The 23,490-nt window shown below is 56.5% G+C and overlaps 8 protein-coding genes across 8 annotated transcripts in view; 6 read left to right on the top strand and 2 right to left on the bottom strand.

Annotated features, from left to right (window-relative positions):
* The first annotated feature begins 261 nt into the window (after positions 1-261).
* P884DRAFT_282583 (uncharacterized protein) lies at positions 262-2,995 on the top strand. The gene is made up of 2 exons (XM_069443606.1): positions 262-2,062; positions 2,123-2,995. The coding sequence occupies exons 1-2, from the start codon at positions 757-759 to the stop codon at positions 2,761-2,763; spliced, it is 1,947 nt and encodes a 648-aa protein (XP_069301305.1). The 5' UTR covers positions 262-756; the 3' UTR covers positions 2,764-2,995.
* A 461-nt stretch (positions 2,996-3,456) lies between these two features.
* Positions 3,457-4,443, top strand: P884DRAFT_191412 (glutathione S-transferase; the record flags this gene model as incomplete). Its single annotated transcript, XM_069437587.1, has 1 exon — positions 3,457-4,443. One exon carries the CDS (start codon positions 3,457-3,459, stop codon positions 4,441-4,443), a length of 987 nt encoding a protein of 328 aa, XP_069301304.1.
* Positions 4,444-5,967: 1,524 nt separating this feature from the next.
* P884DRAFT_236602 (kinase-like domain-containing protein) lies at positions 5,968-7,738 on the bottom strand. The gene is made up of 2 exons (XM_069440000.1): positions 7,720-7,738; positions 5,968-7,648 (listed from the first exon to the last, which is right to left on the bottom strand). Exon 2 carries the CDS (start codon positions 7,596-7,598, stop codon positions 6,348-6,350), a length of 1,251 nt encoding a protein of 416 aa, XP_069301303.1. The 5' UTR covers positions 7,599-7,648; positions 7,720-7,738; the 3' UTR covers positions 5,968-6,347.
* Positions 7,739-8,708: 970 nt separating this feature from the next.
* Positions 8,709-10,894, top strand: P884DRAFT_236601 (DHS-like NAD/FAD-binding domain-containing protein). The gene is made up of 2 exons (XM_069439999.1): positions 8,709-9,259; positions 9,617-10,894. The coding sequence occupies exons 1-2, from the start codon at positions 9,103-9,105 to the stop codon at positions 10,753-10,755; spliced, it is 1,296 nt and encodes a 431-aa protein (XP_069301302.1). The 5' UTR covers positions 8,709-9,102; the 3' UTR covers positions 10,756-10,894.
* Positions 10,895-11,611: 717 nt separating this feature from the next.
* Positions 11,612-12,754, top strand: P884DRAFT_274941 (uncharacterized protein; the record flags this gene model as incomplete). The annotated part of the gene is made up of 1 exon (XM_069442791.1): positions 11,612-12,754. One exon carries the CDS (start codon positions 11,612-11,614, stop codon positions 12,752-12,754), a length of 1,143 nt encoding a protein of 380 aa, XP_069301301.1.
* A 2,323-nt stretch (positions 12,755-15,077) lies between these two features.
* Positions 15,078-17,379, bottom strand: P884DRAFT_192009 (uncharacterized protein; the record flags this gene model as incomplete). The annotated part of the gene is made up of 2 exons (XM_069437637.1): positions 15,078-16,301; positions 16,357-17,379. The coding sequence occupies 2 exons, from the start codon at positions 17,377-17,379 to the stop codon at positions 15,078-15,080; spliced, it is 2,247 nt and encodes a 748-aa protein (XP_069301300.1).
* A 1,605-nt stretch (positions 17,380-18,984) lies between these two features.
* Positions 18,985-19,607, top strand: P884DRAFT_191746 (reactive mitochondrial oxygen species modulator 1-domain-containing protein; the record flags this gene model as incomplete). The annotated part of the gene is made up of 5 exons (XM_069437611.1): positions 18,985-19,039; positions 19,114-19,140; positions 19,202-19,231; positions 19,306-19,396; positions 19,466-19,607. 5 exons carry the CDS (start codon positions 18,985-18,987, stop codon positions 19,605-19,607), a joined length of 345 nt encoding a protein of 114 aa, XP_069301299.1.
* A 2,155-nt stretch (positions 19,608-21,762) lies between these two features.
* P884DRAFT_191215 (laccase with copper binding domain) overlaps positions 21,763-23,490 on the top strand; it is a gene marked incomplete at both ends in the record, with an annotated part of 2,268 nt that continues 540 nt past the window's right edge. The window contains 3 exons of the mRNA XM_069437577.1: positions 21,763-21,860; positions 21,926-22,482; positions 22,624-23,416. Coding sequence (XP_069301298.1) covers positions 21,763-21,860; positions 21,926-22,482; positions 22,624-23,416 — 1,448 coding nt within the window. The remainder of the gene's footprint in view (positions 21,861-21,925; positions 22,483-22,623; positions 23,417-23,490) is intronic.

The raw sequence follows: 23,490 nt of genomic DNA, 5'->3' as shown, positions 1-23,490 counted from the left end.
CAAGCCCTGGCCAATCAGCAGCCAATCCTAGAGAAACTCGGCGGGTTCCACACGGCTGTTGCATTTTGGGTTTCTCTCCTGGCCCACTCTCCCTGGCAGCGATCGCGGTGTGATCGACCCCGGCAGCGCTCTGCATTCGCGGAATTGGTGACATGGACCGGTTCCACGAAGCGCGCCCTAGACTCGCACAGCCTTCTCTACGCAGTAATATCGCTTTATCTTGGCAGCAAGTAACTGTCTCACCCTGCTCTTGGCTGACACGCCTGTGTCCGGGGCCAGCAACGAGCAGGTGCTTTGATCGAGATGACAAGAGCACCGGGCGCACTCGCCCCCGGGGACGGACACGGGAACTCGGAAACGGAGTCCCCAGCTTGCCTTGTCGCGACAATGGTGCAGATGCAAGGGGTTCGACGGGATTGCGGGGGTTGGTGGCTGAATTTTGCTCGCGGCGGCTGTTGCGCCTCCCCAAGAAAGTCGCCCGCCCTTGCAGGGCAAGTCAGTGACTTAGTTATTAGTTATTATTATCTGAGCTCGCGCCACACTTGTTTTTACTGACGATCTCTCTTTTGTTTTCTTACCCACTTCGCTTCTTTTGGACAAGGCAGCTGGTCTGCAATTTTGACGTTGGCTATCTTTTTCCCTTGTTCTTCTGGATCTCAATTTTTCTCTAGTCGGACAGGTGCCGACACGCCAACATTGCTGCCGCTGCCTCGAACTCGACCGGGAACGTGAGGTGGAAACCAGCAGTTCGTCACAATGAGGACGACAGGTCCAACCGCCCGACGGCGCAACCATGCATGGCTTCAGATGAGGAACCGACTGAGGAGGTCGGAGCAGCTTGCGCGGCGCCAGCAGCAGGACGATACGTCGGACGACAACAGCGATTCCTTGGACTCCCTCGACTCGCTCGACTCCTCCGATGACGAGATCACGACGCCCCTTGGCCCGACTCTGCGTCAGTCTCTTGGTGCCACGAAAGTGCGGCCCTCGCTTGCTGCTGCCGCGAGCGCACGGGTAGAGGCTGTAGGGGCTGGCCGACTTGCTCGACGCCAGCAGGGCGATACCTCAGACGATGGTGGTTTCTCCGACAACGACTCCGTCAACTCCCTCGACTCCCTGGATTCGTTGAACTCGCTCAATTCTTCCAACAACGGGAACGGCGCTGGACCTGTCCCGGCTTCACGTCCGACTCGGGTCCCTACGAGGGTGCAACCCTCACTTGCTGCTTCCGCAAGCGCCCGTGCGCGGATCGGGCGTCTCTCTCGACGCCAGCAGCAAGACGAGACCTCGGATGATGGGCTTACCTCCGATAATGAGTCGCTCGACTCCCTCGATTCTCTTGGCTCCCTCGATTCGCTCGACTCTTCCGACGACGGGAACAACCCTCAGCCTACCCAGACCACGAGCCCGGCTTCTGTTGCCGTCAAGGTGCGACCCTCGATTGCTGCTTCCGTGAGCGCCCGAGCGCGGACGGAGAAGTGGATCAGAGACCTGCACGTCCCGAGGCTGGCACCTGGCGTCACCCTTGCGGTTGACGATGTCGACGCGGCCAAGGAACCAGAGGATAAGCGTGAAGAGCCAGAAGAGCCTGAAGAGCCTGAAGAGCCCGAGTCCTCGCCGGACTCTGCTTCTGAGTTTGAGTCTGACGGAGACGTGTCCGGTGATGATGAAGATCCGGCCGAGGAGTCTACGACCCCTCCCCCGGCTGCCACAACGCCTCCAGGGGAGGCATCTCCGCCGCCACCGGCCATCACCTCAACTTCAGGCTCTCCAGAGATCACGAGCACAACCACGGAACCCATCCTCGCGCCTTCAGCAACCACCGGTTCGACAAGTCTTGATGAGCTCGTGACCTCGCTGGTAGGGACGTCGCTGGCATCATCAACAAGCTCGGCTTCACCTACCGTTCCGGTGACCGACGCGACGCAGTCCCAAGATGGCCAGGTCATCCCGCCCATTCCCCAAGCGGACGAGCGCGGGAAAGAGGGTATCAATATCGGCAACGCTCCTTCAAACAAGCTTGACAAGGGCGCAGTGGCGGGTATCGTCATCGGTGTTCTTGGTACGTCTCCCGCCCGAACCGTCTTTGATCGACTTCCACCCGCAGCTAACACCATTCTAGCCTTTGTCGGCATTCTTGTCGGCGCCGCCCTGCTCTGGCGCAAACACCGCCGCGACCGTGGCCTTCCGTTCTTTTCGCAAGCTCGCTTGCGCCTCCGTGATGACGACGACGCGCCGCAGCCACCCGCAGTCACCGGGCCTCTCCCGGGCAGAGTGGGCGGGCCCAACGCGGCCAAGACGAACACACAGATCATGGACGACCTGATGAAAGCCGCCTACGCGGCCGATAACGGCAAGAACGATATGGCAGGTGCCTACGCCCCGCCAGCCGAGCCCAAGCTGCCGCCCCAACAGTTCCAGCAGCAGCAGCAGCAGCAGCAGTCGCATCAGCAGCAGCAGCCCTCTCGGGAACAGCGTTATCAAGAGGTCAATGTCTACATGGACGAGAAGGCGTACATGGCGCTCGCGGGCCCGCCCACGCCCGGATCGACCATGAAGCCGGTGATGCAGTGGCTGGAGGGGGTGAAGACGCCCACGCAGCCGAACGGGCCCGAGATCCCTCCCACCCCCGCGATGCCGCACAACTCGGCGACCATGCCGAGCGGCGGCACGAGGGGGTTGCAGCAGCCCAAGCCGGCTTACTACGGGAGAGAGACCATGACCACCGAGACCACAAACACTACCGCGCGCTGGTTTGGCTAATAAGGGGGTTTGTGGTGTCCAAGCGCCCCGTAAGGTATCCAGGCGCTGAGAACGTGCGTGACTGTTGAGTGGCCCGATCGTTTGTGTCGGGGGTATTGATTGGATGGTGTCGTGTCCGCGTGGTGTTCGTCCCGTAGAAGTATTTAGCGCTGGCGACGCAATGTTGGTGGATGTATTTAGATAGTATGTATGTACGTATATATACACAGACAAGGTTGCGAGTTTCTTTTGTAAATACGTGCGCCTTGCCAGTTGCCAGTTCAAGACCCAGATTGTCGCTTGTTGTGTGCTCTTTCGCGGCTCCGGTTCCCCCACCTGGGGCCGGTGGCCAGCATCACGTCATTCAACCGTTGTCCCCGACCTCGCTCCAAGATGCAGCATCACAACGGTTCCATCACATCTCATCCCAATCTACACCACCCCGTCGAATGGCGTAAAAGACTTCTCCTTCCCTGCCGGAAATCCCGTTCAGTCTTCATTTATTCTTTTTGTCATTTCACCACTCACCGGCTACGCTCATACAAAGACACATTTAATTACGAGCAGCCCAAACACCCTAAGCTCATTAGCTTAACCCGCCAAGACTACCGCTCCCGGATAGTGTATGTACAGTACAAGGTACACTTGGTAGGCGGAAGAGAAGAAATTCCAACAAAACAGAATAAGAAAAAAAAGTCAGGAGAGAAAAAAAACATGGCCACGATCGACACATCCCTCATCCCCAACGCCACTGGCGCAGCCGCCTCGCTCGCCGCGCAACACGCCGCCCCGCACCGGCTGCGGCTCTACGGCGGCTGGTTCTGCCCCTTCGTCCAGCGCGCCTGGATCGTCCTGGTCGAGAAGCGCATCCCCCACCAGTACGTCGAGATCAACCCGTACAAGAAGGAGGAGGCCCTGCTGCGGCTCAACCCGCGCGGGCTGGTGCCCACGCTGGCCATCGACGAGGATAAGGAAGAGGAGGAGGAGGAGGAGGAGGAGAAGAGGGGGTCAAAGAGGAAGCAGCGGGCCCTGTACGAGAGCACCGTCATCTGCGAGTACCTGGACGAGCGCTACGCGGACGAGGCACGCCACGGGCCCCGGCTGCTGCCGGGATCGGGATCGGGACCGAAGTCGTCGTCGTCACGGGAGCCAGGGGCGGAGGAGGAGGAAGAGGAGGAGGAGGAGGGTGAGGAAGACGGGGCATACGAGCGGGCGCGGTGCCGGCTGTGGATCAACCACGTGGTCACGAGGGTGGTGCCCGGGTTCTACCGGCTGCTACAGCACACGCCCGACAAGCCGTACACGATCGAGGAGGCGCGGGCCGAGTTCCTCAAGGGCCTGAGAGAGTTCGCCGCCGAGATGGTAGCCTCGGGGAGCGGCCGGGACGGGCCGTACTTCCTCGGCGCCCGGTTCAGCCTGGTCGACGTCGTGCTCGCGCCCTGGGCCAAGCGGCTGTTCCTGATCGACCACTACAAGCCGGGCGGGGTGGGTATTCCCAAGAAGGGTGAGAGGCGCCCGGGCGAGGAGGAGGAGGTCTGGGCCCGGTGGGACAGGTGGTTCGAGGCCGTCGTCGAGCGGGACAGCGTCAAGGCGACGTGGAGCGACGACGAAAAGTACGTCGAGGCGTACAGGCGGTATGCCGAGGACACGACCCAGTCAGAGGTTGGCCAGGCGACGAGGCAGGGCCGGATTCTGCCCTAATAATAAGGGATGATGGTTCCTTCTAGGTCTGAACTCCTAATTACGAGTTCAATGATGCTTTGTTTATGTGTTTAAAAGAAGCAGTGAATGATATTCTGCCACTCCGTTTACTGAGTTATTAATACACCTGAAGAGAGAGGCATTTCTCGACTCGGATTAATAACTCAGCGAGGGATCCTGCCCTGGGCTGCCTCATAATTGTTGAGAAACGCAGTTAGAAGACTCGGTCAACGGGAAGATCAGATTATAGACTCTTCAGCGGTGGCGTCGAGGGTCTTGATAAAGTACATTGTAGACTGCATAAGAAAGAAAGAAGAACGCTATACATAGACAAAGGAAAATGGTCAATGCATACAATTGCGAGGATTATTATTTGTTACTATAGGTTGCTTGTAAAGCATTTAAGAGAGGCGCTTGCGCTTACGCTTCTAATACTGTCGCTAGATTCTAGACTGTCCTTCCAGACTCTCCAAACCACGAAGCTCAGGCAGGTAGTATCGAAGGGGAGAGGCAAGGTCTTGATATACTTACTACATAATATTTAGGTACTAGAGATAATTAATACTAGAACATGAGGAGAGAAGAAATTAGGCAAGGGTATGTCAGGCTAGTATATGCCTATTGCGGCACTATTGGACCGAACAGGAAAAATAGAAGCTTGAACTTTAACCACATGACGGAAAAGAAGGATGTTGCGGGAATAGAACCAGGGAAAAGAGAGCCTGCAGATATGTCTGTGGCCCGTACTAAGGAAGAATGGAAAGAGTGGTCTGCAGCCACGTAGGAAGCCAGGCAGGTGGCTGCACCTGGCACATCTACCAAGTCAAAGAGAGGTTGCTTTTAGGCAAATGATCGGCCTCTTTGGTGATAGAGGGCTCCTAGTCAACTTTCCGATCCTCAACGATTCGCTGCCGATGTGCTCATGCCTCGTGGCAGCATCCTATTCCTTTGATGCCTAATTAGTAATTAATTTAGAGATGCCTTCTGACATCTGGCTGCCACAACCAAATAAAAAGATAAAGATTCACAATAAGAAAAGCCCTTTGTTGGTCCCAATTGTTAGAGAGCAAGGTGAGTGGGTTCCCTAAAAGCGTGGAGCCAGAATTCTACAAACTCAATTTATAATATGACAGTCGCAGCCATAGCCTTAGCAGGTCTGTCAGCTTGGCAAGCCATCTTGGGCTCGGCAGTCTCCGCTAGGATAACCAAACAGGAACAGAGGCTGAGATTGCCAGCTCGACCTAATTAGAACGATGAAGGCTTCAGAAGGAGACACCCTCTCTGCCAACGACGGATAGCGTACGCATGCGGCGGTAGAGAAGGCCGGCATCAACTAAGGGCATTCTTCTTCTGTTCCGGATTCATGGTTGGCTGAGTAACTTGCTCAAAAAGTGATGCCTAATTATTATAGTATCCTGCAAATATATGTGCATGACCACTTTGGTCGATTCTACGATAATTACATATCGTATAGACAGCATCCTATATGACTAAAGGGTAAGCATTCCCAAATCATCTTCGCTTGTTATCTACCCAATTCCAATTCTCTTTCACGTGCCTCTGCCATCACAGATAGCTAGGAGTCACTCACGTAGGAGCCTCGCAACCTGTATCTTTACTCTTCGGGTCTATACCTGCGGCCATTACAACAAGAGCCTAAAGAACCCTCGCGATGATGCGAGGGCAACAAGGAAAGTGTGTGACAGCGGGAATGAAGACTCCCGTATAACCGGATTAGCCTGTAACCATGACGGTTGTGACAAGAAATATGGAGGGGTTCGCGAGGGGCCAGGTGAGTTGGCGATATGCTCCTAGGTCTAATAATAGGATGATTTGTTAATCTCCCTTGCAGGAACTAGGACAAACGGCGGATTCGACCCAGACCAGGTTGACTGGGACGAGTTTTAAGGAGTTGAAGGGCGTTCCGACAACGCCGCGATGACGTGCCCAAGAGGAATTCGCGGAGGGGATCGTGTAGCAGCTTGTGCAACGCTCCTTAGCTTCTGCTTTTCATCATCGGAGCAAGCATACGCATCCGCCATTGCCATCATTATCCGTCCAAGAGCCCAGATGTCATTTTGCTTCCTTTCCTCGATGCTCTTAGAGAATGGGTTCTCGTTACCCCTCATTTCGGGGGAAAGCCATTCACGAGTGACGCCTCCGATGCCGCTAACATCGATCAGCACTGCGTCAAAGTTGGCAGTGATGACGACGTTGGCGGGCTTTAGATCCATGTGGGTGATACCACGGCGGTGCATTTCAAAGAGCGCCGAGGCGATCTGGACTGCCCACTGGCACCAGCGCCCATTGATCTGGGGCTCTCGCATCTTCAATGCATCCTCTAGTGTGCCATTTGGATGGTATTCGAGAAGAACACCATACAAGACGCCGGGGCTTTTCTTCTTAGTAGACGGTGTTGTCTGGTATGGGTTTTGCGAGACAACTGCCGCAATCAATTGGACGATGCCAAATGTGTTGCCACGAAACAGCTCTAGGTTGTATAGCTCTTGTTCTAGGACCTCCGTGTCTGCGGGGATATAATGTGGTCGTTCAATCTCCTTATAGATATACGGCGTCTCATCGCTATGAAGAAGCACCTTGTAAACCGAATGGCCGTCGAGTTCTTCCTTGCTTCTAATATCGGACAGCTCCCTGGTTGGAATAGACCTGTTACTATTGAAGGTTGGGAACCGTACTCTGTCTGGGTCTTCCCTAGTATAGACCCAGAGCTGGTCGATGACGGAGAAGAATTCGTTATCTCGGCCTGGTCGTTTCTCGTACGGCAGCCTAACGCTCTCCTTAACGGGGTCAAGTGCCAGAATGACCTCGGTAACTGTATCGTCCAAAAGTTGTACCCGGTGAAAGTCAATACAGTGACAAAGATCCTGTAGATCCTTCCGACGCTTCGGCTTTTTGCCAAAGATTGGGTGTCGATCGTCCGTGATAGTGCCTTGGAAGGTGAGTTTAAGGTGCCAGGTCGAGCGAGAGGAGCGTAAAATGAGCTTGATCCATCGTTTTCGCGGCTGAACTCCATTCTCGTCATACGTTCTGGGCAAGAACTCGATAGTCAACGGGTCAGGTAGGCCCCAAGCCCAGCGAGCCGCAGAGAGCAGGAACTGACGAATATCGGTATACGTTTCGCTTAGGAAATCCATCGTGGACAATCAAAAACCGAAATTTGCGAGGGCCGATTCAATCAACTAAGCTTTGACACGGTTTCATGATTAGTTGGTTTTTGAAATCGGAGAAAGTATTATGAAGAATCGCCAAACATACCCGATAGCAAATGTGGAGATCGCACTGGTCGGGACTTGGAGAAACTTCGTAACAACGGCATCTACGGACGTACTGTAGTACTTCGCCAAGTGGGGCACAAACCCATGGTCACGGGACTGAGTTTTCCAACCGCCCGTAAATGTATCAGTATCAGTATCCGTACTGCCACATCAGTTTTCGCGAGACTGAAAAGTGCTGGTATCTAGCAACCCTCCGAACAATGGCGCACTTTAAACCGAGCGTGGGTGCGCGAGAACAACGCAACTAATTACTCGATAATTATTTGACACTAAAGTTGACGGAGACGGTCAAACTTCTTACTTTCCGCGGCTTTACGAGACCGACTTGCTTTGTACAAAGTCAACTACATCCCTAAAGGCTTCCCTCTTCCGATTCCTTTTCGCTATTGCCGAATGCTGCCATTCCCTCTATCATCTTCCTCGTTTTCTTTCCGAAGACATTCTTCTCGCTTGGACATCTCAGCTATCGTCTGATCATCGCAGTTTGTATCCTCTAGCGACGTACTCTATCTAAGCTGCCCAGCCTTTGATTATGACCTGTTTCCAACCTGATCTCGAATATTCAGCGTAAACTCCGTATAACGGGCTACAAGCAGAGGGTTCTATGGTCCGTACTAGAGTGTCGCGAAAGCCAATCATTTGATGCAGATAGCATTTACCTTCAGAGATATTACTGACTGGGGGAGAGCGGACGGAATCCCAAATTCTCTACTGCCTTTGGTCACATGTAGTGGTTAGATTTCAGAGCAGCTCGAGTTTGTCGTTGTCCGTGTTGTACGAAACAATTACATCCGTACAGATCACGGAGTAATTACTGAGAGAGCCCAGGTCAGTCAGAATGGCAGACCCTAACCCTGCACTCCTTCGGCCGATGCCCCCCCGCCTACTAAGCACGGTCAGTCTCACCGAGCCCTGTGCTGAGACATCAACCAGTCAGGTCCCTCGGCGCCGCCATTCTCGGAATCTCATCTTGCAAGATCCGTCGTCTCAGCTCTGCAACTTATTCTTACTCTAAGAGGCGATAGCAATAACGTATCTCACCAATTCTTGATTCCGCGTCGTGATCCAGCCTCAAATCTATTTTTCCTTGTTTTTTCTTTCCTTTTTCTAATTTTTTTTTCATTTTCGTTCATTTGACCACATCTTGTTGGTCGATAGTGATCTGTGCCCCTCCTCAGACGGGCACAGCCGCAGCATCGCCAAGATAGGTCGCAGACACGGCGCAGGGCCGCGCCCATTTAAGGGAAAGCAGTACGACGGCCCGGACGACTTCGGCGTTTTTGACGACTTTCGCGTCCAAGGGAGGCAGAGGCACTCGAAACCCAAAAACGCGAGGAGGAAAGGGGGACGGAACCAGCGCAAAATGGGCCAGGAGCAGTCGTCGATCCTGATCAGCGAGGACACCCCGCCTCAGACGCTGGCGGAGCGCAGCCTCACCGCCGTCGCCGATTTCATCAAGTCCGGCAGCGTCCGCCGCATCGTCGTCATGACCGGCGCCGGCATCTCCACCGCGGCGGGCAGTAAGTTTCACCCTTCCAAACTCTCTTTTCTCCTTCTCCTTCTCCTTCTCCTTCTCCTTCTCCTTCTCCTTCTCCTTCTCCTTCTTTTTCTCTTTCTCTTTTCCTTTCTCCTTTTCCTTCTCTTTACCTTTGTCCTTGTCCTTCTTTTTCTTCTCCTTCTCCTTCTCCTTCTCCTTCTCCTTCTCCTTCTCCTTCTCCTTCTCCTTCTCCTTCTCCTTCCCCTTCCACTGTTTTTCGGAAGGGAAGGGAAGGGGGCGGACAGCCATTCAACAATCTAACAAGTGAAGATCAATTAAACTGAATATTAATTTAAATTAACTAACACGGAACAACAAAAATTCAAATAAAAAAAATTAGTCCCCGACTTCCGTTCTCCCGAAACGGGGCTCTACGCCAACCTGGCGGCGCTCGACCTTCCCGAGCCCGAGGCCGTCTTCGACTTGACCTTCTTCCGGCAGAACCCGCGGCCGTTCTACGCGCTGGCGCGGGAGCTGTACCCGGGGGCGCGCTACCGCCCCACCGTCTCGCACGCCTTCATCGCCCTGCTGGCGCGCAAGGGCCTGCTGCACGTCCTCTTCACGCAGAACATCGACTGCCTCGAGCGCGCCGCCGGCGTCCCCGCCGACCGCATCGTCGAGGCCCACGGCAGCTTCGCCACCCAGCGCTGCATCGACTGCCGCCACCCCTTCCCGGACGCCGAGATGCGGGCCTTTGTCGAGAAGGGCGAGGTGCCGCGGTGCGAGAGGGTGGTCGCCGCGGCCGGTGCCGGTGGTGCCGGCGGGAAGGCGGAGCGCTGCGGCGGGCTGGTGAAGCCCGACATCGTCTTCTTCGGCGAGTCCCTGCCCAAGGCCTTCTTCGAGCGGAGCGGGGCCGTCCAGGAGGCCGACCTGGTCCTGGTCATGGGCACCAGCCTGCAGGTCCACCCGTTCGCCGGCCTGCCCAACATGGTGGAGCAGGGCGTGCCGCGGGTCCTCTTCAACCTGGAGCGGGTCGGGTCCTTCGGGACGCGGGCGGACGACGTCATGGTGCTGGGGGACTGCGACGCCGGGGTGAGGAAGCTGGCGGCCGCGCTCGGGTGGGGGGACGAGCTGGAGAAGAGCTGGAGGGAGCTGGTCGGAGACGAGGAGGCGGAGAGGCAGCTGCAGGGCGCTCCCAAGCGGCTCGCCGCTCTGCATGACGAGGTCGAGAAGCTCGCGGAAGAGGTGGAGGAGGTGCTCCGTATCGATGGGAAGGAAGAAGCAGCCGAGGAGGCAAGGCAGAACGGCCAGCAGGATCACTCCCGGGATGCTTCTGCAACCGGAGCCGGCGCAGGGGGTCAGGCTGGAGAGGCAGGAGGAGGCGAAGGTGAGGGGCGCCCACGGACCGAACGTGTTGCTGAGCCTCGGCCCGAGGACGAGACCGATTCCTCAGAAACTGACAACGGTGCAAAACAAAGTCCGGCGGAGCAAGGAGAGAAGAATGACGGCGGAGACGATGCCGAGAAGAAGGCGGATTAAACTCTGATTCGGTGACCAGGTGGCGGGTATATGGATGCCGGCGTGATGGTGTTCATCTGCGACTAGAGAATAACTCTATGCCAAATGACCGAGTAAATAGTAATTACGGCTGGGAATAGAAATCTGTTTTGCAACTGATAACTCCGTCCTAACATTTGGCCCACGTGTGTTTGAATTTGCTCCTGAATAGCTCTCCTCGCCTCAAATTAATTAAAATTTTATCCTTCCACGATCATTCAAAGCTCTCCTGACCTTACACTTGAAGTCAAGGTGTCAACATCACCAGTGGATGCAGTGAATGCAGTATAATTAATAGTAGCTCCCCTTATTCAGACCGTTTTAGTCTCGGTTGCCTGGTCATGCATCGAGAGTATCATCAAACCATAATTAATAGATGCTTGCTAACGTTGTTATGTTGCTTTGTGTAATTATGGTTCATGTGCTTTTGTTTACCCTTATCATGCTTCGCCATTTACCGAGTCTACCGCTGCTGTTCCGCGAGTCACAAAGGAGCTCTGCATTTCGTCGGAACAATTGTTGTGTTCGGCAACAGAAGCAGCTGTTTCACGCCGTGGTGACTCCTAGCACCTTACCGTGAATTCCTTAGTGATAATTATAATAAACACAAGAGTGTACACACGGCAACGATGGACCGCCTCTCTTTTCCTTCCGCCTTTCTCACTCACTCCCTTGCCATCGCCATTTGCAGCCACGACCATAATTAATTAATAAGTGGCTCGGCAACATCTCGATATCAAGTCCACACCGTTGCGGCCCATCTTCAAATTGACCGAGCCGAATGTTCTTGTATTGAAGTGCGCGGCCGCCTCTTCGTCTTGCTATTCCACCTGCAAACATGGTCAAGTTTGAGCTCCCCCGATTGGGTCGCCCTCACTCGACCGCATCGTCGAGACGCCGGTCGTCGAGACGCCGGTCGCCGACACCAGTGCCCGCTAAGCCGGGCATCGAATACTATCCGCCATGTTTCGACAGCGATGATGAATTCGAGACGGACTCTTGCGGCAGCTGTGGCAGCGAGAGCCAGCTTCGCTTCGACAAGCGGCCGATTCTTCGCACGCAGCCATCCTTGAGGTCATCGGGCGGCGGCGAGGTCAAGAAACCGACCTCGCTCCTCACTCTTGCGCTGGCTCGCTCAACTAGACGGACGGCGGTAGCGCCCATCAGCACGCCCGCGGGAGAGTGGGAAGACACGAGCAATGGCGCCGACAGCGAGACTGAGGTCGACAGCGACAGCGACAGCGACGGCGACTATCTGCCCCCGAGCCAACAAGTGCTCGCGGACATGCTGACCCCCGACTCTTGCCCGGCATCCGTCGACTCCGAGCAGCAGAGGGCCCGCTCACAGCAGCAGCAGCCGGCCATTATCCAGACCGTAGCCCGCTCCCTGGCCGGTCTCATGTCCGCCATCATCAGCAGGGTCGTCACCGCCGCCGGCCACCCGCGACCCAGACAAGGCAAAGGCAGGGGAGAAGACACGGCGACCAAAGAAGCAGAGCAGCCGGAGCGACAGCGCCAGGGACAAGACGGACGCTCCCCGCGATCCGACCCCGACCCCGCTACCGCCGCCGCCGCCGCCACCACGACGGACAGCGTCCCCATCCCCCAGGAGAAGAGCCGCCCCATTGCTATCCCGCCGCCGCCGCAGCTGGAGACGACGGTGCCGTTCCGCGAGGGCTGGCTCAACGAGCGGCTGCAGATCGCGCGCGCGGGGCCCCTCTTCCTCTCCTCCTCCTCCTCCTCCTCCTCCTCCTCCTCCTCCTCCCGGCGGGTGCGCCAGCGCGTGGCTTACCGGCGCGGCGTGGTGGTGGTGGTGGAGGATGACAAAGCCGGATCACGGAACCTAATAGACTGGGACCGGGACCGGAACTGGGCGTGTTGCGGGTGCGCCAGCGGCAACAGCCGGTACGAGTTCCTGTGCTGGTCGTGCGGGGCGCACTCGAGGGGTGCGTGCTGCGACGATGCGACCGAGATGGCGTGATGGGGGATCGAATCATTACCCCTCTCTCTCTCTCTCTCTGTTCTTCAGGACGTCGCGTGGGTAATTACCCGAGTCGCTCGAAGCAATCGGGGGCGTTGGGGGAACTTGATAAGGCGCCTTTTGTATCGATGTGAGTACCTATTATCCTACCTTCGGTTGGGTGAGAGTCCTAATTAATGGTGCTGATGAAGGTGCAGTGGCTCGGTTGCTTTCGACGTCGCTTGATCACGAGTTGCCACTCATTAATTACTCCAGGCTGGGCTTCAGCAGATGGTGTACCAAGTATGGCCCATTAAATACATGACCAGCATAGTAAAACTATGAGCAAAGTCAATCCAGCTGTACACAGTACGGACGATTAAGGATACAGAAAATAATCACCCGATAGTCGGAGGTTGGTTGAAGCAGGCAGCTCGGGGGCAGCGATGGGAGCAATCAAGGGATCATGATAATTATAATTATTGGCCGTGCCCGTCGTGCGCAGGAGTTGTATCCCCCCATCCCCAACTCCCTCCCATGCAGGGACTCCGAGCCGGGGGTTCAAGATTCCCTCGGGCCCTTTTTCATATTCCGGTTTCGGTCTCCGCCCCGCTTCTTAGGGCTTACGGGGAACAAGGGGCGACTGTTTGTTGTGTAGAGTAATTATTAGAATTCCATTCGGGAGGCACGGGCTCCGGAGGTGGTAGTAGTAGGTAGTCTCTGCAATACCTAATTACCCCTTATCCTATCTCTGAGTCAGAGTTGGGGGCCGCGCGCGGTATGTCGACTGCTTAATTAAATTAACCTACCTAGTGCCTAATTAATTACGTAGAAGAAGAGCAGGTTTGTTGGTCATCGCCCATTGAGCGACTCGAACTCCTAGGATCCTCCCAATCCTATCCTTGCCACCCTCACTCCTCTACATCAGACGGGGAAAAAAACACCGTCCAGATGGGCCACACCGGCGATTACCACCGCACCGATCAACCGATGACCATGGATGGACCTCTGACCGGAGGACAAGATCGCCGCTCATATCGAGGTCGGGGCGCGGAACATGAGGAGGGGGAGGTAGCGGCCGACCTCGAGCACATTGTGCGCCTGGCCCGCCTGGACGGCAATGAGGACTGCGTCTTCTGCGACCGAGGGGTTCGAATGCCAGGGGAACGGCATTATTGCTCGTCGCTTGATGACCGTGTGTCGACCTCGTGGAGTTGCTGCTAGTGCGGAGCGGGGCTAAGCCGGGGCATACGGTCAAAAGACGGAGGTCCCCGCTGTCCGGCGCGACGCGTCGAACGGGGTCAGAGGGACGCAATGAGGCTGCTCCTCGATCGCGCGGCCTCGGTGAGCTCGAAGGATAGGACAGGACAGAGGCTGTTGTCGCATACCATGAAGCGGGGCGACGAAATCGTCGGCCTTCTGGATTATTTCCATGCCAGAGTGGGAGGAAGGCCGGGAAGTCGAAAACAGGGTGGTTGGCACATGCAGATGGCACCATACGAGGAGCACTTGCTGGCCGTCTCACCCATTCATCAACACGAACTGAGGCCAGACCAACGCCCGCGGAGACGAACGACATGGTCACGGATCGGAGTCGCGCAGTGGAGCCCATCATTCATCAGCAGGGGAAGTAAAGGGAGCAATGCTGACTCCCGCTTTGGGTTATCAGTAGAGGTCAATTAACTCCAGAATACAAACGCCGGCCCCCTCTGCCCTAAACTGACTCAACCCGAACTCCAAAAAAAAAAGAAAAGAAAAGAAAAGACAAGAAAAAAGGCAGGAAAGAAAAGAGCACAACAATAAAAAGGACCAATGTACATATATGCCCGAAGTTGCTCGCTTGGTCAAGTGCTGACAGAAACGAGTGACGGAAGATATAAAACAAGACTGGGAAACAACTGCGCTCCGCCGTGGATTCGAAGACTGAGAATGCTTTCTTTCCCCTTGCTTCAATATGTTATAGCCAGAGCCAAGACTAAAATGTCGACATAGGAAAGCAGTCGAAACCGTCGGTGGTGAGAGTAGTAGTGGTAATAGTAGAGGAAAAAAAAATTCCCATGTCCCGTCATAATCGTTCGTCCCTAGTAGAGCATTATGCTTTCGGTTGGTTGTTGTCAAAATATCTCGGTGTGTTTGTGTTGCTTTTTTGTCGTCATGTCAGAAGCGATCGCCATCGCCGCCGCCAATCCCATGTGCCCATGCTCGCGCCCATTGGTAATGCACACACACGCCATGCAGCTCGAGAACAACAGTGCGCCATGGCAATCGTCCATATATATACTTTCAACGACTGATCTCTCCGAGCAAAGTGCTCTTGCCGCAACTCGCATCACCATAGGGCAAGCTAGCGGTCCAGTCTCGGTTGCGGCTGCCAGCCGTTTAGGTAGGCCATTAGCCCCATGCCGAAGAGGACCACCCCGATCATGGACGCGTATGGCAGCGTGTGTATGAGCGCTGGTTCCTGCGACGGTTGTGCCTGGACCGCTAGTGCTCCACCGCTGGGCTTCGCCGCACTCGTCTCGGAGGGCGTGGGTGCTGCCGCGTCGGAACTCTTCTCCTCCGAGAGTCCATCGAGCCCCACAGCCGGTGCCGCCTTGGCGCTGCCGTTCATCTCCGGAGCCGCCTTCTCCAGGAGCTCGCCCTGGCTAGATCTACGCCGCCTGCCCCTGGAAGCGGATCTGGCCCGTCTCTCGGCCTCCCGCTTCTTGTCCTCCTCATCCCGCTGTCGTATCTGGGCCACCATCTCGGCCAGCGTCTTGCGATCGGCATCTCTCTCGGCCTCTGCCTTCTCCGCCCGCAACCTGAATGCCTCGAGCTGCTCCCTAAGACTGTTCATTTCCAGCGCCATCGAGTCGATCTTCGCCTGGAATGCTGCAGCGAGCGTCTCGGCCTTGTCCGCTTCGGTCGGCACTTTCTCCTCTGCCGGGCCGGTCGACGGCTTCTCGGTCTCGGTAGTTTGGGCCTGTTCGGCTGCAGGGTCGAAGGCGCTGTCGAGCTCGGAATGCCCGTTAACGAGCGGCGTGTCGGCGGAGCCGTTGACCTTGGACTGGTTGGCCTCCTCCATCTTCTGGATCATGTCCTCGGCATGCAGCCGAGCTTCCCGCTCCTTGGTCAGCATCTCCTCGAGATCACGCACTCTTGCCGTGTGGTTATCGAGCTCCCTCTTGGCATTGTTGAGCGCTTCCGTCAGGAGAAGGATCTGGTTCAGGTTGTTGTTGTTGTTGTTATTGTTGTTGTTGTTGTTGTTGTCTTGGCGAATGGGCGATGAGCTCGCCGCCTTCGACCGCTCCGTCGTGCCTCGTTTTAGCGAAGGCGCGTCTGCACCGCGCGCGGCATCGGGCTTCTCGGGAAGCGGCTGAGACGGCGGCGGGGCCGGTGGCTCCGAGAACCGCGTCTTTCCACCATCGGAACGGAACGAGACATTGCCGTTGGGCATAGGCGCTTTGGGGGGTTCGGGAACTTCGGGCTTATCCGCGTTCTTGATGTCATCCTTGGATAGGAGAGCGTTGAGGAACTGGCTTGTCCGGGCCAGGTCCTGGTTCTGCAGCCGTGCATTGCGCATCTCGGTCTAGATCGCTGTTAGTACAACGGCCCACAAAAGCCTGTGCCGCGAGAATACCGACATGAAGTTTCTTGACGATGTGCTCAGTCGTAACCGGGTTCAGCCAGAATTGCCGTTGCTGCGCCATCGTATTTGGCTGCCCGTTCATGTTGCCCGGAGCCATGCGATTGTTTGCCGGAGCCCCGGGCTGGCTGCCGGTGCGACCACGGAACGGAGGGGCGCCCCCCATCGGTAGCATCATGGAAGAGTTGTTGGAGGGATCGAGATCGCCAAAGTTCATATCCATCACATTGCTGGAGGGTGTGAGGAAACCGGCGTGCTCGACCTTGGCGGCCACCTTGTGATGTACTACCGTCTTCTGGTCTTCGCTGACGATGTCGATGCCGAGTTCCAGGTGGTCCTGGGCTTGCAGCTCGTGCGGATCGGACTCTCTATTCTCGGGCGACAACCGAGTGCCGTTGACAAAGGTCCCGTTGGACGACTTGACGTCCCGAATCCAGATCTTCCCGTTGGCGTCGGCCCAGATCTCGGCGTGCTGCCTCGACAGCACCTTGCTGTCGAAGTAACCGTTGACCGGGGTGGGAACCGTCTTCGCGTTGGTCTGGCGCCCGATCCGAAGGGTATCGGGAAAGAAGGGAACCGTGATGGTCTTGCGCTCGAAGCTGCCATTCAAGGAGAGCAGGTAGAGGACCGGTTGCCGTCCCTGTCCCGTGGGGTCGCCGCCGCCTGGGCGGCCCATTCCGTTCTGGCCCATGGGCTGATTCTGGGACGCGAGCATCGACTGCTGCTGGTGAAGAGCCGACGCGCCACTGATGCCGTTGGTCATGGGTGCACGGCCGGACGCGTTCCTCGAGAAGTCGGCGGCCCCGTCGGCCTTCCCGTTCGACCACTGACCCTTGGTGGAGGGCCGCTTGCGGCCTGGGGGATTCGACCACCCATCAGCGCCGCCCGTCCCGGGCATGGAGATGCCATTCGGCTGCGAGATGGAGTTGGAGGTGACGGTCGAGGTGGACGAGCTCGACGACGTCGACGACACGGACGAGGAAGAGCTTGTTCGTTGAAGAGACTTCCGCTGCATAAACATGTTGGCCCCTCTGGCGTCATCCGACGGCGGGTTGATCGAGTTCAGCGGCTGTCCGTCGTTAATCCATCCTGGCCGGTTGAGGTTCGTGAAGCTGGGGGGGTTGGCAACGGCAGTCATGAGGAAGGTGCGGCAGGAGATGATGGGCGAAGCGGAGGGCGGGCGAGGGCAATGAGAGTGCTGCGGGCGAGGTCAAGCCGGCGCTGGCGCGATAGGGATCCCCCCCGTGGTTCGCATGCGTGTCCGGGCTCCGTCGAGGTGCCAGGCAGGAGCAATATTGCTTTGTTCTTCCGGAGTAGGCCCCACAGGAGAGCATGCAGACGAGTTGTGGCCACCTGTGTGGAGATTTCTTGAGGATCAGCACTGACGTCGAGGGCGCAACCGAAATCTCGGGGTCGGCAATCGCGAAAGAGCGCGCCCGAGCATCCACGGGCTCGGGAGGTCGCCAAAAAAAAAAATCAAGAACAGGCAGCAGAAAGATTGAGCGAGAGACGCACCTGGCGGAGATGCAGTGTCGCGGTCACTTCAGTGGTGGCAAGCGCGGTCACAGGATGCGACGATACAGGAGAACAGAAGTGGATGAATTTTGATGGATGTCTCCTGGGCCGGGGCTGTCGAGGCGCTTGACGAGCGGGCCAGGAGGTGGCCTGCGCACTGGCACTGCTTGCACCTGGAACCTTGGGTGCACCCACTGCCTGGAGACTGGCTGGCCAGCAAGTTGGATTCCCGTGTCAGATGCCTGCAGGTGCACAGCTTTTCTTCCTGCCTCCTGATTCGCGGGTTTGAGCAGCAATTTGCGACGGCTTGTTCATCTACGGATTACGGAGTACTCTACAGCACATCGCTTTCTCGAAGGACAGAGGAACTCTTGACTTGTCGTTCTGGAGTGAATATATGAACCTAGATAGTTATCATATTCATTGCCACCGTGACGTGGCTCGCTTACTCCCTCCCTTTGATCACACCTTCAAGGAGTATGTACATACACCTTACAGCGCTATCACGTGAGATCCTCATTCAGAACAACTTGGGCGCGGCTCGTGCGTTCACGCCAAACTTTCGGAGAGCGCTACAGAGAATACGCCCAATCCGATAATCAACGGCCCTGGTAGTTATTCCTGGCAAAGCATTGTGATTTGCGGGACTGCATTCCATCCAGCGCTTTCGTGACAAGACAGTGTCAGTGGCATCATGTGGTCTGTCGAGAGAGAAAGGCATTTCAGTACAATTTACAGTCTATTTCTCTCGGAGGCTTCATGAGGTTCCTTCTCTCTGTACTAACGTATTGTAGAGGCGACGTTGATATGCCGTGCTTGCACTTGTATGTCACCTGGAACGCGGTGTGCCCAGCAACAAGAAATACAAATATGCTGTACAGTATCAGAAGTCTCGGCGCCGCGGTGGGGTGGGTGACGCCAGAAGATTCAAGTTCCGCGTGGCCCGTGCGTCCCAAACTACCGGAAACAACTTCCTCGGGGGAAAGAGAAGCTGCAGATGTTAGCAACAGCCCGCCATAGAGAATTTCTGTTTCAAGCAGCAGCGACCTCAGGACGTGCTCCGCGTAAAACAACCCCACTGAATTCAACTTACGATCAAGTACTCCTCACAATGCCGCCTCCTCCTAGCCATCCAGGAGCCGTCGGGCCATCGAACTTTGACAAGTGTATGTCATGCCCCAATGCTCTTCAGAGCACACGCTACAGGACCTCTCGCGGACAAGGGCTGACTCGTGAGCAGTCAAGATGGGGGCCTTGATGGGCGGAAGTAGGTTGACTCTGCCATCACTCTGGGCGTGCTCTGCCGTGCTAACTGGCCCTCTACATAGCTGTCGGCGTAATCATTGGCTTCATCTTCGGTGCGACACTCCCGGCCGAATGAAACAAGCAAGATCCGACCAAGGCAATTCCGTTGGTCTAACACCGGGCTTAGGAACCGTCAACATCTTTAGATACGGCGCCGGCCCGAACGGCATCATGAGGACACTAGGCCAGTACATGCTCGGCTCTGGCGCGACCTTTGGGTATGGCTTTGTTTTCCACCCGGGCGGATATAAATAACACTGGGGGAGCGCTGCTGACCTTGCTTCCAGCTTCTTCATGTCCATCGGCAGCGTGATCCGGTCTGACGCCTCGCCCATTGTTCAGGAAGCCTATCTTCGCGCCCAGAGGCGACCCATCATCATGGCGTCACAGGCTTTCCGTCCCTACCAGTCGACGCGGCGCGACTACTGAAACGTGGAAGCTTTCGAAGCGTTGGCGCGCGTGCTCAGGACGAAAAATACGCCCCGCAACCGGTCCGAAGCGGTAAGCGCACGACGATGTAAAATGATATGTGTTGTATATACATCATGTGATTTGCCCGACTGGGCAGAATGGGACGGCGTTTAGGAGGGCAGAAAACATTCATCCATACCATACCATACCACCATACCATACCACCATACCCTACCGATGTGGTCTTAATCAAGCCATTTCTCAAGTCAGCCCATAAACTCATTCAGTTCCTCGGCGGGTCGTCGGAAACCAACGGTGCAGCTTACGTGCGGCCAGGCCCGGCTTCGAAACCTCCGGCCGGCATGTGCACATAGCTCGTGTAAGCTCTCTCGCCGCCATCTGAATCCAGACCCGGTCCAAAGATCTAATCTCTTGCGATAGTGTCGCTTTCTTGGGGGAGGGGAATCGACCCGGTGCTTCGACAAACTCTGAAATACGAGGCCCGAGTGTACGCATTGGCCACTTCATCCCGATCCCTGGAAGAGAGACACATCTGACGTGGTACAGCGTCATCTGTTCGGACGATTTGCGTCCAGTGTTTGTCGCGCAATCACCGACTGAGAGACGATCCCCCGGCACCATGGTTGTTTACCGTCCGAAACTGGTCCAGTCCCGGCAAACAAAGCGAAGCACCAAGCGTCAGCGATATCGACTCCTGACCGAGTCACCCAGTGCTCTGCATCTTGGAGCGTCTTGATAGCCTGATTGTCGTGCCATGGCAGATGGAGGAAGCTTTTATGGAAGCGTCAAAACCAACCCCCCTCTCCCCCTCCCCCCCCCCCCCCCCCCCCCCCCCCCCCCCCCCCCCCCCCCCCCCCCACCCCGCCGCAGATATGCCGACGCGCCCCAAACGGATGGCACGAAGAATTGTACCTCTTGGTACTGAGATTACTCCAAAGAAAGCCTCTCTGCAGCTTCACTGGGAACCCGCAAAGCCGGGTGAATGGATCAATAGTCAAAATCTGGCTGCTTGATTGTAAGCGGCGAATTTATCATACAGCTGGCGGCTCAGAAGTTAACTGTTACTCTCCTCCCCCTTGCGGAAGTGATGCAGCATTCCGACGAGCTGAAGTTGGCTTGCCACGACAGGCACCGCCCATGGGAATCCCTGCGACTTTGTTGCTATTCTGGCCGCTACTAGACCTTCTCCTACCTTCCTCCCTTCCTTTCCCCCCTTTCCTTCGCCCCTTTCCACGTTCCCTAGGGTTCCCTGTTTCGTCCACTCCGTCTCGGACCTGTCTCTCTGCCCCCCTGGTCAATTGGCAGCGAGTCCGGCCATAGTCCGGCCTCGATCCTGTTCCACGGTGCTCCTTCCCGCTGCTCTCTTATCCTCTTATCCTCTTCATTCTTCCTCAGAGCCATCTCCGGGAGCGATCGCCGCAGAGTTATCGATTCTCTCGGGACCTTGCGGATACGCGGCTCCCACACAGACCTTCTTGGCTCAGGCTGTTTCAAGGCCACGCGCTACAGGTAGGGGACTCGAAATATCCCTACACGTACACATATATACATACATACATACGTCGACCGCGGAGTATGGGACCCGAGCGCTTGGGCCCCGGGCCTAGATAGGCACCGCCGGATATGGCCTTTGGAGCTGGCGCACTCTTATAGGTCTGTCGGCATATTTTTAGTCTTGACAAACTGTCTGAGCGACAACCATCACGGGCTTCTTACGTACCAAGATGCACATGTGGCTCCTCAGGGGGCGCGCCCTTCCTTATCCCGGTCGTGAACCGAGATCATGGCACTCTGCACGAGGCGTTCGCCAATACGGAAATCCTGGCAGCCGATCAAGCTCCGGACAGCCCTGTTTGCTAGCCATTGCTTCGTCACGCTCTCTGTGGTGTGCCCTTCACAGCATGCGGCGCCGACAGGGGTCCCTCCAGAAACCGTCATGAGCATATGATGCGGCCTGTGCCAGCTCGCTCCCGCTTGATACCTCGATGCTCCCCGGCATTTCTTATATATGGCGGCTGTAACACCCCAGCCAGCGAACTAACCCGCCTCCTTCCGGCTCAGCGGGCTGGAGGCTTTTTCTCGTCAATGTCGCTCATTCACCGGCCTGGTGATTCCTGTAATACCTCCCCGTCTGGTTTCTTAACTGCGCACCATGGGCTCGCTGCGCGGTCTGCTCGAGGGGGTCGTCGACACCGCCCTCGACTCGCTTTACACAGCAACAGGTAGTTTGACGCAGAGCAGGACAAATGGGTAAGCCTCTACCATATCGAGAAGTATATCTCGCCGGCACTAAATCTCGTCTAATCGAACCACAGCCTCTCGCTCCTGGGGACTCTCTTAGCCCCTACCTTACCTCTCTTCCTAACCAACAACCCTTCGCCAGATGGCTACCCGTGGGGGGAGCTGACCGACGAGGGTAACAATCCGTACACGGAGTGCCCCAGGACCGGCGTGACAAGACACTACGACTTCACGGTGAGCCGGGCTTCTATCGCTCCCGACGGGTACCTACGCGATGTGCTCCTCGTCAACGGGGCCTTCCCCGGGCCACTGATCGAGGCCAACTGGGGCGACACGATCGTGGTGGATGTCCATAACGACATTACCGGGCCGGAGGAGGGCACAGCAATCCATTGGCACGGGTTTTTGCAGCACGGGACGCCCTGGGAGGACGGCGTTCCTGGCATAACCCAATGTCCGATCCCGCCCAGGAGAAGCTACAGGTATGAGTTCGTCGCTAGTCTTTACGGTACAAGCTGGTACCACTCCCACTACTCGGCGCAATTTGCCGGCGGTCTCTTCGGGCCCATTGTGATTCACGGCCCAACGCGCGAGAATTACGATATCGACCTCGGTCCCATCCTGCTCACCGGTGAGTTCGTTGGGCGAGCCCATATTCCAGAACATGTTTTTATTTTTTTTTCTGTTGGGAACGGAACCCGGAAAAAAAAAAAAAGGGGGGGGGGGGGGGGGGGGGGGGGGGGAAGGATAGGAGAAGCTAACGCTTGTACAGACTGGTACCACAGAGAATATTTCGACATCATCGAGGAAATGCTCGCTCCTGGCGGCAGCGCCAAGGTGGTGTCGGACAACAACTTGATCGACGGCAAGATGCATTTCAACTGCTCGACTGTCGCTCCAGGGGATAACACTCCGTGCTTCGGCAACGCCGGAATCTCCAAGTTCAGGTTTCAGACGGGCAAGACGCATAGGCTGCGCCTGATCAACGGCGGTGCTGACGGCGTTCAGCGCTTCTCGATCGACGAGCACACACTCACCGTCATCGCTGAGGACTTTGTGCCGGTGAAACCCTACAACACCTCGGTGGTCACCCTGGGAGTCGGTCAGCGCGCCGACGTGCTCGTCACGGCAAATGTCGGCGAGCCCACCTCGGCCTTCTGGATGCGGTCCAACCTGTCGTCGTGCCTGCCGGCGCGGCAACCCTATGCCGTGGCGGCCGTCTACTATGACCAAGCCGACACTTCAACCACGCCATCGAGCAGGGCCTGGGACGTCCCCGACCCCGGAACGTGCACAAATGACGACCTCGACATCACCGAGCCGCTGTTTCCCATCCCACTGCCTGAACCGACCCTGACCTATACCATGGACGTCGAGCTCTTCACCAACGCCTCCAACGTGACGCTGTGGAAGTTCAACGGCGTCTCGATGCGTACCGACTACAACAGTCCCGTCCTCCTGCTGGCCAACGACGGCAATTTCACCTACCCACCCGAGTGGAACGTGGTCAACCAGCACAACCACACGGCCATCCGCATCATCGTGAACAACAGGAGCCCCAGCGCGTGAGTGTCGAATTCATTCTGACACCCCTTTTCCCCTCCTCCTCCTCCTCCCTTCCCCCCTGTTAGACTCAGAC

The sequence above is a fragment of the Thermothelomyces heterothallicus genome (assembly GCF_042370625.1).
Source record: "Thermothelomyces heterothallicus CBS 202.75 unplaced genomic scaffold P884_scaffold_2, whole genome shotgun sequence".
NCBI classification, from domain to species: domain Eukaryota; kingdom Fungi; phylum Ascomycota; class Sordariomycetes; order Sordariales; family Chaetomiaceae; genus Thermothelomyces; species Thermothelomyces heterothallicus.
The sequence above is the reverse complement of the archived record's forward strand: the minus strand, read 5'-3'. Positions and strand labels throughout refer to the sequence as shown.